General features: G+C 46.3%; 1 protein-coding gene across 1 annotated transcript; it reads right to left on the bottom strand.

Annotated features, from left to right (window-relative positions):
• Window positions 1-709: 709 nt before the first annotated feature.
• On the bottom strand, window positions 710-2,672 carry LOC148870485 (CASP-like protein 4B1). Its single transcript, XM_088968404.1, has 3 exons — window positions 2,223-2,672; window positions 1,891-2,026; window positions 710-1,047 (listed from the first exon to the last, which is right to left on the bottom strand). Exons 1-3 carry the CDS (start codon window positions 2,486-2,488, stop codon window positions 856-858), a joined length of 594 nt encoding a protein of 197 aa, XP_088824530.1. The 5' UTR covers window positions 2,489-2,672; the 3' UTR covers window positions 710-855.
• Window positions 2,673-12,650: the final 9,978 nt, after the last annotated feature.

Below are 12,650 nucleotides of genomic sequence, written 5' to 3'. Positions count from 1 at the left end.
ACTTTCCTAAACAGCCTTCATAAAATGAGTGGCTTACACTCCTTTTAAAGAGGGGTTGGTATCAAATTCGGATTATTTGAACACTTTAGTTATTTAGCAGGCATGGAATCAATAATATAACTTAATGCCAATGATAAAATACATGGAGCCCATACTGAGAAGTTGAATGGTTATGATAAGTGTGAAGTGATATTATTGGTTCCACAGCCTGCTGAACAGCTAAAGCGTTCAGTTAATCCTATCTCATTGGTGGATGTTAAAGCCACTTCATCCAAAAAGGAGGCATAGCCTTTCCTTCCACTGTGTGAATGTGACTGTTTCCTCCTCCCTTTAAAAGTAGAAAAGGTTTTTTTTTTTAAATGCATATCTACCACAGGCTTTAGATCAATTTGAGTAGCATAAGCTTTTAAGATTAACAGTTTCAAGTCTATCTTTTTTGTCATTAGTAACAACAAAATTCTGAGAAGTCCTAGCCTAATGCCCATATCATGCCTTTCACCAAAAGAAGTTAAATCATCTAAATTTGGGAGTGCTCAAATAAGTGCTTATTGTTGGCAAATACATTCAAGAGCCTCGCACTTGAATTGCTAGCAAATGAATGTTCTGTTTTTTTTTTTCCACTTGAAAGAATAGGTGACAATGGAGTTTATCGATCGTCATGAAATAGCCCAAAGCCACCCCATAGAAAGGAGAAAAAAGAGGGGAGAAGTGAGGTAAAGTGTGGGGAATCATTTTGTGAATCGACTTACAACAGAGCCAACACACTAACTTTGTGTTGGCTTGGCTGAACAATGGAACCGTTTGTACAAAGTCAGCTCATGTATCCATTTGTAGCAGAAAAAAAAATCAGTAAGCCTATATGTTATTTTGATTTGAGAGCTTATATCCAGATATTGTGGCAGACAATGCCAGAGCTACGAATGCCAAGAAAGACATGCTAATAGAAGCTGCAGATGAGTCTGTGAAAATGTTATCTGACCCCTCCCTCATTTGGTTTGTTAATGGAATAGCTGCTGATGCTGATGAAATCAACAGGTAAGACGTAACCTGCACAATAATCCACATCCCATGCTCAACTTCAAGTCGATCAATAGTTAAATGATAACTATGTCATTCTGAACACTGTCAACAATTTACATTGAAATTTTCTTCTCTCATCTTTCTGCTTGGAAGATGAAAGGATGGAAGGTGCTTTATTATAACGATGATTAACCAATCCACTAGAGAAATGCATCCCTAACCCTAATGCATCTTTCTCAAGATTGTGACAACTATAAACTTTTGGAGATCAAAATTTGCCAAATTTGAGTCTGTTTGCCACTTGGCAAGGCAAGAAAGTAGGCAACTGTGACATTGCCAAGGAAGTCACCCATTCAACCAGGGATAAATATAGTTTATTCGGTTTGTAACGCTCTAAGTAATGTGATTAGCACTTGTAATTAGTTATTGATTGATAGACCCAGACCACAACCATAGCTATCCAGTATACATGCGGTCTTCTCATGTGTTTCTGAATGGAATCTGATCCTTCTCTTATGTTGATCTTCTATTTTCCATTGGCCTTAGGGGCTCTTTGAATAACGGTTGAAGTGGCTGAACTGAACGACCTATTGATTTGAAGACGAAAGTCATTCAGTTTAGCCACTTCAGCCGGTAACAAATTACGCCTTTAGTTGAGGATAGAGACCACTTCCCAATTTCCAAGATCGATCTCCCCTTCTGGACGAATAGATTAAGCTTCAATTCTTGCGAATTAATTAAGGATGAATTCGTTAGATCTTCCTCTCGAAGGGATTGTAATTTGAGCCAAATCAACGCAAAATCCTAAAGAAGTTTAAAGAAATAAACACAGGTATTTTCTTTCCCAAAATAAGGGAAGAAATTGTGCACCTGATCGCCAAAGAAATCCACAAATCTTGATATTCGCTGCGAAATTATGTTTTTTCCGGTCCAAAACTGGTGGATTTGGCGTAGAACTTGGGCTGCCGTGTATAGAGTGGATAGAATTGATATGGCCAGGCAATACCTGCTCAATTGGATTGGAGCTTGTTAAGTTATACAGAGAAAAAATAAGAGAAGGAATTTTAATTAATCTCACCAAACCCAAAATTTGGTCACAGCTTGATCATCAATTTGAGTGTTATATAAATATTAAATATAGCGATCAATTTGAAGAATTTGTGGGCTAATGAAAAAGAAAAGAAAATAATAACAACAATCACCTGTATTCTTCGAATCTATCGAAATGCATCCAATCGCCGTGCTTGTTACTGCCCATGACAATAAAAGAAAGCAAGGAGAAGAGCAGGCCCAAAGTCCTGAGGATGGTAGAGCCCTTATTCAGTAAATCCTCTCTCCTCCACCGCCGGATGATGGACGACACTCCGAACATTGGTGTCTCCTGGTTCTCGATGTCAGCTGGCGGAGCGGTCACCGGAGGAGGACACACAGTTGGATTTTTCAACGATGGATCCTGCGAATTTGCCATAAGCCTTTTTCCAATGGCAGAGTTGTGGAAGTCTGTTTTCGGGTTCGGAGGACTAGACTACGCTTCGAGATTCGTCTTGTGTTAAGTGTACGAAGACGACGAAGAAGAAGCAGAAGAAGGGGAGGGAAGGGAAGAGAACAGAGAAGCGAACAACAAGGTTGGACAAATTGAATGGTTTAATTACAAATTCAACAACCAGACTCTATTTATATTTCAATATTTAGTCATCAAAAAATAATATTATATTAGGAAAAAACGGGTTACAGTTGGCAAGCTCAAAGAAGTTGGTCCATTAGTAGGGCCCATAAATATTCAAGATTCAAGATAGAGGAAAGGTTAGAGCCCGTGTTATTACAAGTAACGATAACCATAAATCGCGGTTCTATCCTCCTACTCTTGCTACATTCCATGAATTGGTCCGGTTCTTTTTAACTGCCAACCAACCATTCCGGTTCCGGCCATTAATATCGATCCATATCATGGCGTGATCCAAATCCATTGTGAATCATTATATAAGTTCCATCATCCAGCATGATTTGGTAATTGTTTTTTTTTTGTGTACGAAATTTAAAGGTGGGTCCTAATAGGCCGAGGAATGAGGACTTCCGGCCCCACTATTATGATATAAGTTGCAACGAGTAAAGAAACGCAATAATATGTTGCCAAACTTAAAAGAAAAGTATATCCTCCATTTATAAGGGAATAAATAATCTGTAAAAGGAAATAAATTAAAGAAAATATTTTCATAAAAAAAAATAACAAAAAAGGGAAGCGATCAATAGCCGTAGATGTAGATTCCATCATTCCAATTCATTTTGGCTATCCATTAATGGCCTGGCCTGCATATATATAATATATTATTTTGTTAATGGGCTAGCGCTCTATGGCCCAAGCCGGACTTCGGTTATTGTTGTTGGATAAAGTGGGCCTTGGCCAGGCCCGACCCATTTTTCAAATATAGGAACAATCCATTAGAATCTCCAAGTGTTACGGATCTGGAATTGTAACTCAACTACACACTCAAGGATTGAAATGGCATCATACTTGCTGAAAAAACTTTTATTAGAATTACTCTCTTATAACACAATCCCAAAGTTATGTGGTTTCTAACAAAAGCGTTATTAGCTCTTCACTTACCGTTATAGGCGGAGCATACAGGGCAGCAGGCAGCTTAAAAAGATTTGGGGTTTGATACTTTGATGGGGCTTATCTTTAGTCTTTAACCAATTAATAAAACTCTTCTCCCTATAAGTAAAATAAATAAATACAAGTTGGAGTTGGAGTTGTAGCTGTTATTCCTTCAACAAATAACAATACCAATCACATTTTCTGTGCTGTGGATAGCATATCCAGAAGCCAACAGCTTGGAGTTAATTTCATCTTTCTTCTGGAGTTTAAGAAGAAAATCCTATGTGGCTTGGAGACAGGATATCCACCAGGTTTGGGGTTATAATATATTACAAAAAAAAAACACCCTTACACGTCGGTGGCTGCTTAATTAATAGTCTTGTTAGTTGGGCTCATTTTCGTAAGAGTGCATTTACAAATATGTACAGTGAAAGCAATAGTGCTTGAATTGGACATTTAAGATGGAATTTTTCTAATGAAAAAATAATAATAATAAAGTTTTGTTGCTATTTAGGGAAGAAGACTTGAGACCCTATTTGTTATCATTGCTTTATGATGTAGGTGCTTATAGCCAGGGCCAATGACATGCCCACGCATGGTAGAAGGCGGCGCACTGAGCGGACCCGATGGGAGTGTCGCCCAGTGCAGAGGCCAGCGTGTGACGCGGGACTAATGGCGTGATCGCATGCAGCGGCCTCGGATGGCTGCACGAAAAGGCCGGGCTGCATCTTGGTCGTCCATGCCCACCCACTTTCAAGCGGGGGTGACTTCTCTAAGGTGAATATCTAGATTCTTCACTACGGAGGATTTCATTTTCTACCTTGTGGCCTCATGTGAGCACTCTTAATTCAGGCCTCGTCCGCTTCTTGCCACACCTTTACTAATTTGATCGTGAGAGTCCTCACCTCAAATTGGTATCTAGGCCTTGACGTCTTTTATCTCTTCACAAGATTGACCTACAGGCCCTCTACCACAGCGTACCTTAGATTCATCAATCAGCCCTCGGTTTAAAAGTGAATTTACTTTATTGCCCTCGGCCCAAGGCAATAACACTTTATAAGAAGAAGAATGAAATTAAGATTGCTAGGATAGTTCAGCTTCAAACTCATATTGGAAGTCGGCTCTATAGGTTGGGATTTCAGACATTTGTATTAGAAAGTGATGGAGGGTGATTTGTCCCAACCTCATCTTAGGGGGACATGTGGGCGTGACTCAGCATAAGTGACAGCTCAGTGCGACCAGTCCGCCAAGATCTAGCGTGGCAATTCGGCACAGGGTAACACTCTGATTATCCCGAGCTCCTCCCAAGCAAAGGAGCCCCCGAGCTCCTCCACAGTAAGGGAGCTCCCGAGCTCCTCCACAGTAAGGGAACCCCCGAGCTCCTCCATGGTAAGGGAGCTCCCGAGCTCCTCCCAAACCTGGGGCCCCGCACCCACGTCTCTCGCCAGGCGGCGTCATGCCTGCCAAGCCTGAGAGGTGTCCCCCGTATGACAGAGCCGTACCTTGCAACAATGACCTACGCAGCCCTGGCAAGTAACGACTGCGGCAGAAAATCAGAGGTGGTTATGTCAGATTTGACAGAACACCATTATATAAGGACTCCAACCCCTTGAGAGAAAAGGTAATTGATTTTGTGTTATCTGCACTCTTAGCTCTCCTTGTATTCTCTGCAATTCTCTCTCAGAGTTCTAACTTGATCGTCGGAGTGTTCCTGTCGGACAAACTCCCCGAGAATCCTTCACTATCTTCTCCATCTCAGGTGTTATCCTTCGCCAGCTAAGAGCCAGACTACCGCCAGGTAGAAGTGAACGGATCGTGCTACATCAGAAAGTGATAGAGTGACATCCATATTTCTGTACATCTGTTGTCGGGGTTATCTTGAAACCCACACGCTGGCTGGTTAGTAGGAACACCACCGCAATGTATATTGGGAATTATCTCCCCCATGAATAAGGGAGATATTAATATGAGGTTGAACACTACTCAGCTCTGTGCGGGAACAGTTATTGTATATTCACCTTAAATAACGGACTGAACTGAATCGTACGGGATCCCTTTCCTCTGTATTCCCACTCTGAATTCTGAAATAGAATGCACACTTTATTGGATTTGCTACCGTACGTGATGGTGTAATATAGATGGCGAAGAAGCTTCTGCTAGCTCAAGATGATTTTGAGCATTGGTTTTAAGCAATCTGTGTTAATTTGTTGGGTACAATTGGGTCATCGTTGGAGGCATTATCACTTAGTTATCAGGTAAAAAGAACAATGTTCTCTATGCATGCATGATATTAACTAATTTCATCTCTTCCCTCCTCTCATCTTATATGTTTATTTTGTGATCTGCAATACTTATTGTACAATCTTGTCCACCAAATGACGTAAAAAGACAAGTTCATTGGAACATTAGAAGGGAGAGAAGGGCACCAAGGTTTGCATGAATATGTGCAGCAAAACATGCACCCTTGCAGAAGTAAGACAAGATAAGATTTTCAGATGCAATGGACATCGGAGATTTGTTGCTGCAGACTAGAGACTAGAGTATGATCAGTCTCCTGCAACTAATTAGGTCCCATTTAGTAGGGCTGTCAATGGACCGGATATTGGTCCAACCCAACTCAGTCAATGTGAGTCTGTTGCAGATGGACCGGGTACAATCCAATCTGATTATTACGTACTTTGGACTATTTTGGACCTGTCCAATTCCATGTCTGCTCCGTCCAATTTGATCAAATTAGTTTTAATTTAGACTGGGTCCAACCCAAACATGGTTCATTAACTCATGGGCTTTTATCTTCTATCAATGGACTGGTTATTGGATGTTGGTTCAATCAATCCAATCCAATTGATGGTGCGCAATCCGGTCACTCCTAACTGGCACTTGCGTGGCTCCTAAAAAGTACCTAAGATGGAGAAGAAGAAGGATCCCCGGGGGCTTGCCCGGTGGGAACACTCTGACGCTTAAGTTAGTTTCTGTGGAAGAAGCAAGGAGAGGATCAAAGCTAAGAGTGCAGATAGCGTGAGTGATCGAAGTTACCCCTGTTCTTTGAGAGTAGGTTCCTTATAACAGAATTATGGTGTATCAGACCCACTGGCCTCTGACTGGGCAGGTATAACCGCCACTGTCAGCCTGCCGCAGCCGTTACAGGCAGGGCTGAGGTGGTATGCGTTGGGCCGTCATTGCAGGGTACGTGCCTGTCAGGTGTATAGACACCCTCTAAAGGTGTCAGGCACGACACTGTCTGACAAGGGACGTGGTTGCTGTCCCCAAATTTGTCGGGTACGGTAGTCGGGCAGGAGATCTTCCTACGATATGTCGAACTGCCCTTTCGCAAGTTACCCTGTGTCGGGCTATCTCGCAAGCGGCGAGCTGCTTGTGGCAAGCTATGCCGAGCTGTTTGGCTCGAGGTGTCCTCACCTCGGGGTACCTAGAGGCGGGTCGGGGTGTTCCTGTCTGGGAGTGGCCTAAGATTCATTGGGAGGAGCTCGAGTATTAGGAAAGGTCAGGGGACCCCAAGCTTGGAGGCAGCTTGGGGTGCCTTAGCCTCGAGGAGGAGGTGTAGGCTAGGCGGCTCCCAGCGAGTAGCCAATCCCGTCGGGTTTCCGGGCTGAACTTGGTGGGACCTTCCCTCCAAGTTGCGGCTACGCTTGCTGTGCTGTCACGCTGAGTCATCGCTTGAGCAAGGTCATGCCCACGTGTACCTATGCTACGAGGTCGAGCCAAATCACCCTCCATCAATTGCCCCCCACTCCCTGTGCTGGCGGTGTTGACCCAGCGCGGGGAGTTCATGTTGCACCAAGGGGATTTGGCTTCGGTACTCATGCCGCTTCGTCACGCATTTCGCCCAGCTGGACCGGTCTAGTTCCCGGCTCAGTCAAAGGGAACCCGGGTCACGTTCAGTTTATGTGCGAACGTCATGCGATTCGGACTTCGTGGATGCCAGAAAACGCGCTAAACTGATTTCACCTCGAGGAACCCGTAGCTAGTTTTTTTGAGAGTCGTTGGATCGTCTCCATCTTGACCGTTAACGGCTGGGTGCAGCGGCTATAAATAGTGGGGGACCCTTGGTCATTTCTTTGCCACAAAGTCCCCAGCATCAGTGTTGAGCTCGCGTCTGAGGTTCCCAGCTCGGGTCTTCTAGCTCGGGTTCTTCCCCTAGTTCAGTTCGCATTTCTTTTGGTGAGTCTCTGAGCTTCTTTTTTCTTTTCCGAATATTCTTTCCTTTCGCCTTGTAATGTTGTCTAGCATAGATAGCCTCATCGACGAGCCCGAGGTGGGTACTTCGGCTCAGGGTGGCTCTTCTGCTGCCCAGCCGTCTGATGTACAAGTGACTTCGGGTCATCTGGCCTCCACCTCCCACAGAGGTCGGGTGCCAGATCAATTCAACCCTTCCATCATGACTCTGGAGAGACTCTAGGACCTCATACAGAGGTTCAAACTTCCCGGGGAGTACTCTTACAATCTTCCTACCAATAGCTTTTCATGGGAGCACGGTCCCGACGAGATCGTGGTCTTCAGGGAGCAACTAGTTGTCGGGCTCCAACTTCCTCTTCATCCCTTGATTGTTGAGGTGCTGGTGCACTTTAACATCACTTTGGACCAACTTCACCCGAATTCCATACGGAATGTGGTTGGGATCATTTCTCTTTGCTTCGACCGTTCTCTCCCTATTGACCTAGATATCCTCAGCACCATCTTGGCTATAAAGAAGAGTGCTTCGGGCACTCTTCCCGGGCACAGACGGGCTTATTACCTGTCTCCCCGCCCAGGTTTTAAACTCATGCACAAGCTCCCAAGTAAAGTCCTGGCCTGGAAGTGGGACTACTTCGTAGTTCGGAGCAGCACGGGGTGGCCCTTCCCTACTGACTGGAGGGTGGCCGTTCAAGACCCAGGGGTCATCCTCGATGGGAAGACCAAGAAGTCACTCCAGTCGTGGGCTCAGCTCGGGTTAAATTACAAAGACTTCACAACCGAGGAGAAGCTCATCCAGGGCGACTTGAGCCCGAGTAGGTTTTTCCTCACTTCAGCTTTTTTGTCCATATATTTACTTTGGGATTACTAACGCCGAGCTTCACTGCAGGTGCCATGGAGGCGGAGAAGATTGGTGGTCAGAGGCTCTTCCGCCAAATGAAGAGAAAGAAGCGCGTAGCCAAGAAGGCACGCGTTGAGTCTCCGCAGGCCTCCGCCAAGGCTCAGCCTTCACAGGCTCTAGTTTCGGAGCCTGAGCTCCCTGGCGTTCAGCCTGTCATCGATCTGGAGGAGGACATGGCGCCTCAGGGACCTAAGAAAGCAGCAAAGCCCACCACTAAGCCTGCCGAGACAACTGCCAGAGGTGCTACAGAAGCTACTCCTGAGGTACACCCTGCAGGGGCTACAACCGAGGCCTGCCCTGTTGGTGCCGCCACCGAGGTTTCCGAGGAGTCCGCCCATGCGGCAGAGATGACGGCGTCTAGCTCGGAGAGCCAGGTGAGGTGAAAGTATTTTGAACCCTCGATGTAGTCTCCAGAAGAGCAAGGAGGCCGCGTACCCGGAGGAGGTCACGAAATGGGCTGATCTCACTCCTAGTCAACTCGGTGCTCGGACTGCTTCTCATACCATGGTGGTGAGTTCCCTATGAAAGACTCTCCTCTCTTTCTTTTTTTTTTTTACTGGTCTCCTTCTTGTAGGTGAACTCAGTCATGCGTGCTTTGACCTTTCAATCTGATCGACATCTGAAACGAGACTTGGAAGCTGAGAAGTCATCACGCGTAGCCCATACCGAGCTGAGGGCAGCTCGCGGTCAGATCCACCACCTGCAGAACGATGCCTCAGCTCAGAAGAGCTTTATTGAAGTGCTGTTGGCGGAGAAGAGTGAGCTGGCCCAAGACAAGGATAGACTGAGGGCCGAAGTGAACGGGTTTAAGGTCGTCCAAGAAGCTTTGAGGCTTGATGTTGACAGTCTCAAGGCAGACTGAGATAGTCTCAAGGCAGACCGGGACGGTCTCGAGGCAGATCGGGACTCCCTGATGCTCGAGGTGCAGGGCCTCAAGGAAGCAAAAGGGAAGCTAGAACATGAGGTGGAGTACCTCTAAGCCGACCTCAAAGAGAAGACCAAGATCTTCGAGGATGCCCTCAAGGAGACTAAGGTTCAAGCTGTTATCGACTATGTCCAATCTTTGAGATTCGATGAAGTGATGATTGAGGCCTACCGCAAGGGCTTCAAGCTCAGCTGGTGGCTGATTAGACACCTCTACCCCGGTCTGGACACAAGTGCCATCACCACTTCCCAGATCACTGATGACATAGTGCGTCAATCGGCGGATGATCCAGACTCTGAGGATGAAGGGGCCAACGATGAAGCAAAGGCTGTTGGCCCGGTTACTGCCCCCAAGGAGGTCCCTGGCAAAGACAACGAGCCTCCAAAATAGCTCAGTCCTTGTATTTGCAAGCTTAATCTTCTCTTTTTCTTTTTCTTGTAATTAAACCTTTTGTAATGAAATTTTCATAATAAAAAATTCACTTCGCTAAACGCTTGTGCAATTTCCTTTACTTGCTGAAGTGATTATTTTATCCTGAACTGTTAGGCTATCAGGCTAATTACCTGAAGTGAGGGTTCCTCAATTGTCGTGACCCCGAACTATATTCCAATACTTAGTAGGGGTAGCCTTATGTACATCGAGGTGAGTAACATAGTAGGGTATGTGCCTGACCTGTCTGGGCCCGGTTTGAGTTGACATTGGTTGTCCTTAGTGGGTCCAACCTGTTGCATGCTAGGGCGGGCTATGCATCACAAGGTTCGTACCCGAGCTGCCTGCGCCTTAGGCACTACAAATACTTAGCCTATGCCGATGAGGCGGCTAGGTCTTATGTGGTGTCGGGGTCTTCCATTAGCCCGGTATTTTAGCCCTTAGGCTAGAGGAGCGGCTTATAGTCCGTTCTCCTAGAGTTCACCTGTGCCAAAGAGGTGACAGGGTCTTAGGCTCTGGGAGTGGCTCATAGCCTACTCAGTTGTTATAGGTAATATTGTCTTAAGTTGACAATATTCCATGCCCGAGGTACCTGTTTTCCTTTGAGGGTTTCAAGCTCGTATGTTCCTTCCCCGAGCACTCGCTTCACTCGGTAAGGTCCTTCCCAGTTGGACCCGAGCTTGCCAGCGTCGGGCTCAGGTACCATAACTTTACGCAGGACCAGGTCACCGACGCGGAGGTTCCGTTTCTTAACCCTGGCGTTATAGCACCGAGCTACTCTCTACTGGAAAGCTATAGTCCTGATGTACGCGAGGTCCCTTACTTCGTCGAGGAGATCGAGGTTGGTACGTAGCTCGTTCTCATTCGTCTTATCACTGTATGCTTCTAGTCGCAGCGTAGGTACTTCAATTTCTGTCAGGATAACTGCTTTAGTGTCATAGGCGAGGTTGAAGGGAGTCACTCCTGTGGCGGTTTTCTCCGTGGTTTGGTAAGCCCGTAGAACACTGGGTAGCTCGTCTGCCCACAATCCTTTAGCTCGGTCCAAACGTGCCTTCAGTCCGCGGAGGATGGCTCTATTTGTGACTTTTGCTTTACCGAAACGGCACACAATGTTCTTCCAAAAGAAGTTTTGGACATTTCGGGTTGTGATTGTTACAAGAGGTTCAGCTTCTACCCACTTGGTGAAGTAATCCACTACTACTACTAAGAACTTTCTCTGGCCTGCCACTGGCGGGAACGGTCCAAGTATGTCGATGCCCCATTGTGCGAAAGGCCACGGGCTAGTGAGATACTTGAGGTCGACAGCAGGTTGGTGGTGGATATTGGCATGCTTCTGGAATTTGTCACATTTTTTGACGAACTCGATGGCATCTGCCTTCATTGTTGGCCAATAATACCCCTGTCGTAGTGCTTTTAGGGCGAGGGCCCTGCCCCCCAAGTGTCCACCGCACAGACCCTCATGAGTGTCACGAGTATGAGCTTGGCTTCGGTAGGTCACAGGCATCGTAGGTAAGGGGGCATGTAGGATCTCCGGTACAGCCATTCGTCTATTATGACGTATTTGGCTGCCTGGCGCTCTACCCTTCTAGTCGCATTGTGATCTGCAGGGAGGGTCCCATGTAGCAAGAAGCTCGTGAGCGGGTCAATCCAGATCGGCTCTCCTTGAATGACAGGAGCGACCTCCTCTGCCCCCCCCCCCCCCCCGCCCCCTGAGAATGCTAGGCCGAGGCAGGTCATCTATGTACATGGTTCTCATGGTGATATCGCTGGTGCTAGCTAACCCGGACAGGGCATCGGCCTCAGCATTCTCTGACCTCGGGATTTGTCTGATGAAGTGTGACTGAAAGTTGAGCAGAGCTTCTCTTACTTTGGCTAAGTAAGCCACCATGGTTGGTTCGCGAGCTTCGTAATCTCCTGTGACTTGGTTCACTACGAGTTGGGAATCGCTGCAGATGACGATGTGCTTGGCTTTTACTTCTCTAGCTAAAGCTAGTCCAGCTATCAAGGCCTCGTATTTCGCTTCGTTGTTGGATACTGTGAACTCGAAGCATAGCGCGTACTCCAATTTCGTGCCACTTGGGTTGTGTAGAACTATTCCGGCTCCGCTACCCTGTTGGTTCGAGAAGCCATCTATGTGAATGATCCAGGGCTCCTCATCCCAGTTCACGCTTGGCCTAACTAGGAGAGATGCCACACTAGATGCTACCTCACGGGGCTCAGACTCAACTGGCCTGGGAGCTTTGGGCTCACCCAAACTGGGGACCTCGTGCTCAACTGGATTGGGGACTTCAAAGCTGAAAGTGCACTCGGCGATGAAATCTGGTAAGGCTTGGGCCTTAATAGCAATTCGTGGCTTGTACTGGAGGTCGTACTCACTGAGCTCAACGACCCTCTTTGTCAATCGACCAAAGACCTGGGGCTTAAGTAAGACTTCCGAGTTGTGATTACTAGTATGCTAGCTTTTCTATCTTCGGATATCTCATCTCTACTCCCTACAATACTTTACTAACATAATAGATGGGTCATTGGACCCGATCTACTTTCTTTATTAGTACCAAACTGACCACTTTGTCGCTTGCCGAGAGGTA

Source organism: Nelumbo lutea, chromosome 2 (genome assembly GCF_056320005.1).
Source record: "Nelumbo lutea isolate HS-2025 chromosome 2, American lotus-T2T, whole genome shotgun sequence".
Classification (NCBI taxonomy): Eukaryota; Viridiplantae; Streptophyta; class Magnoliopsida; order Proteales; family Nelumbonaceae; genus Nelumbo; species Nelumbo lutea.
The sequence above is the reverse complement of the archived record's forward strand: the minus strand, read 5'-3'. Positions and strand labels throughout refer to the sequence as shown.

Coding starts and splice junctions, on each gene's coding strand:
- LOC148870485 (XM_088968404.1), bottom strand. CDS start 2,488: ATGGCAAATTCGCAGGATCCATCGTTGAAAAATCCAACTGTGTGTCCT. Junction 2,027..2,222: donor GATAGATTCGAAGAATACAG/GTGATTGTTGTT, acceptor CCAATTGAGCAG/GTATTGCCTGGCCATATCAA. Junction 1,048..1,890: donor TGGATTTCTTTGGCGATCAG/GTGCACAATTTC, acceptor ATTATTGTGCAG/GTTACGTCTTACCTGTTGAT.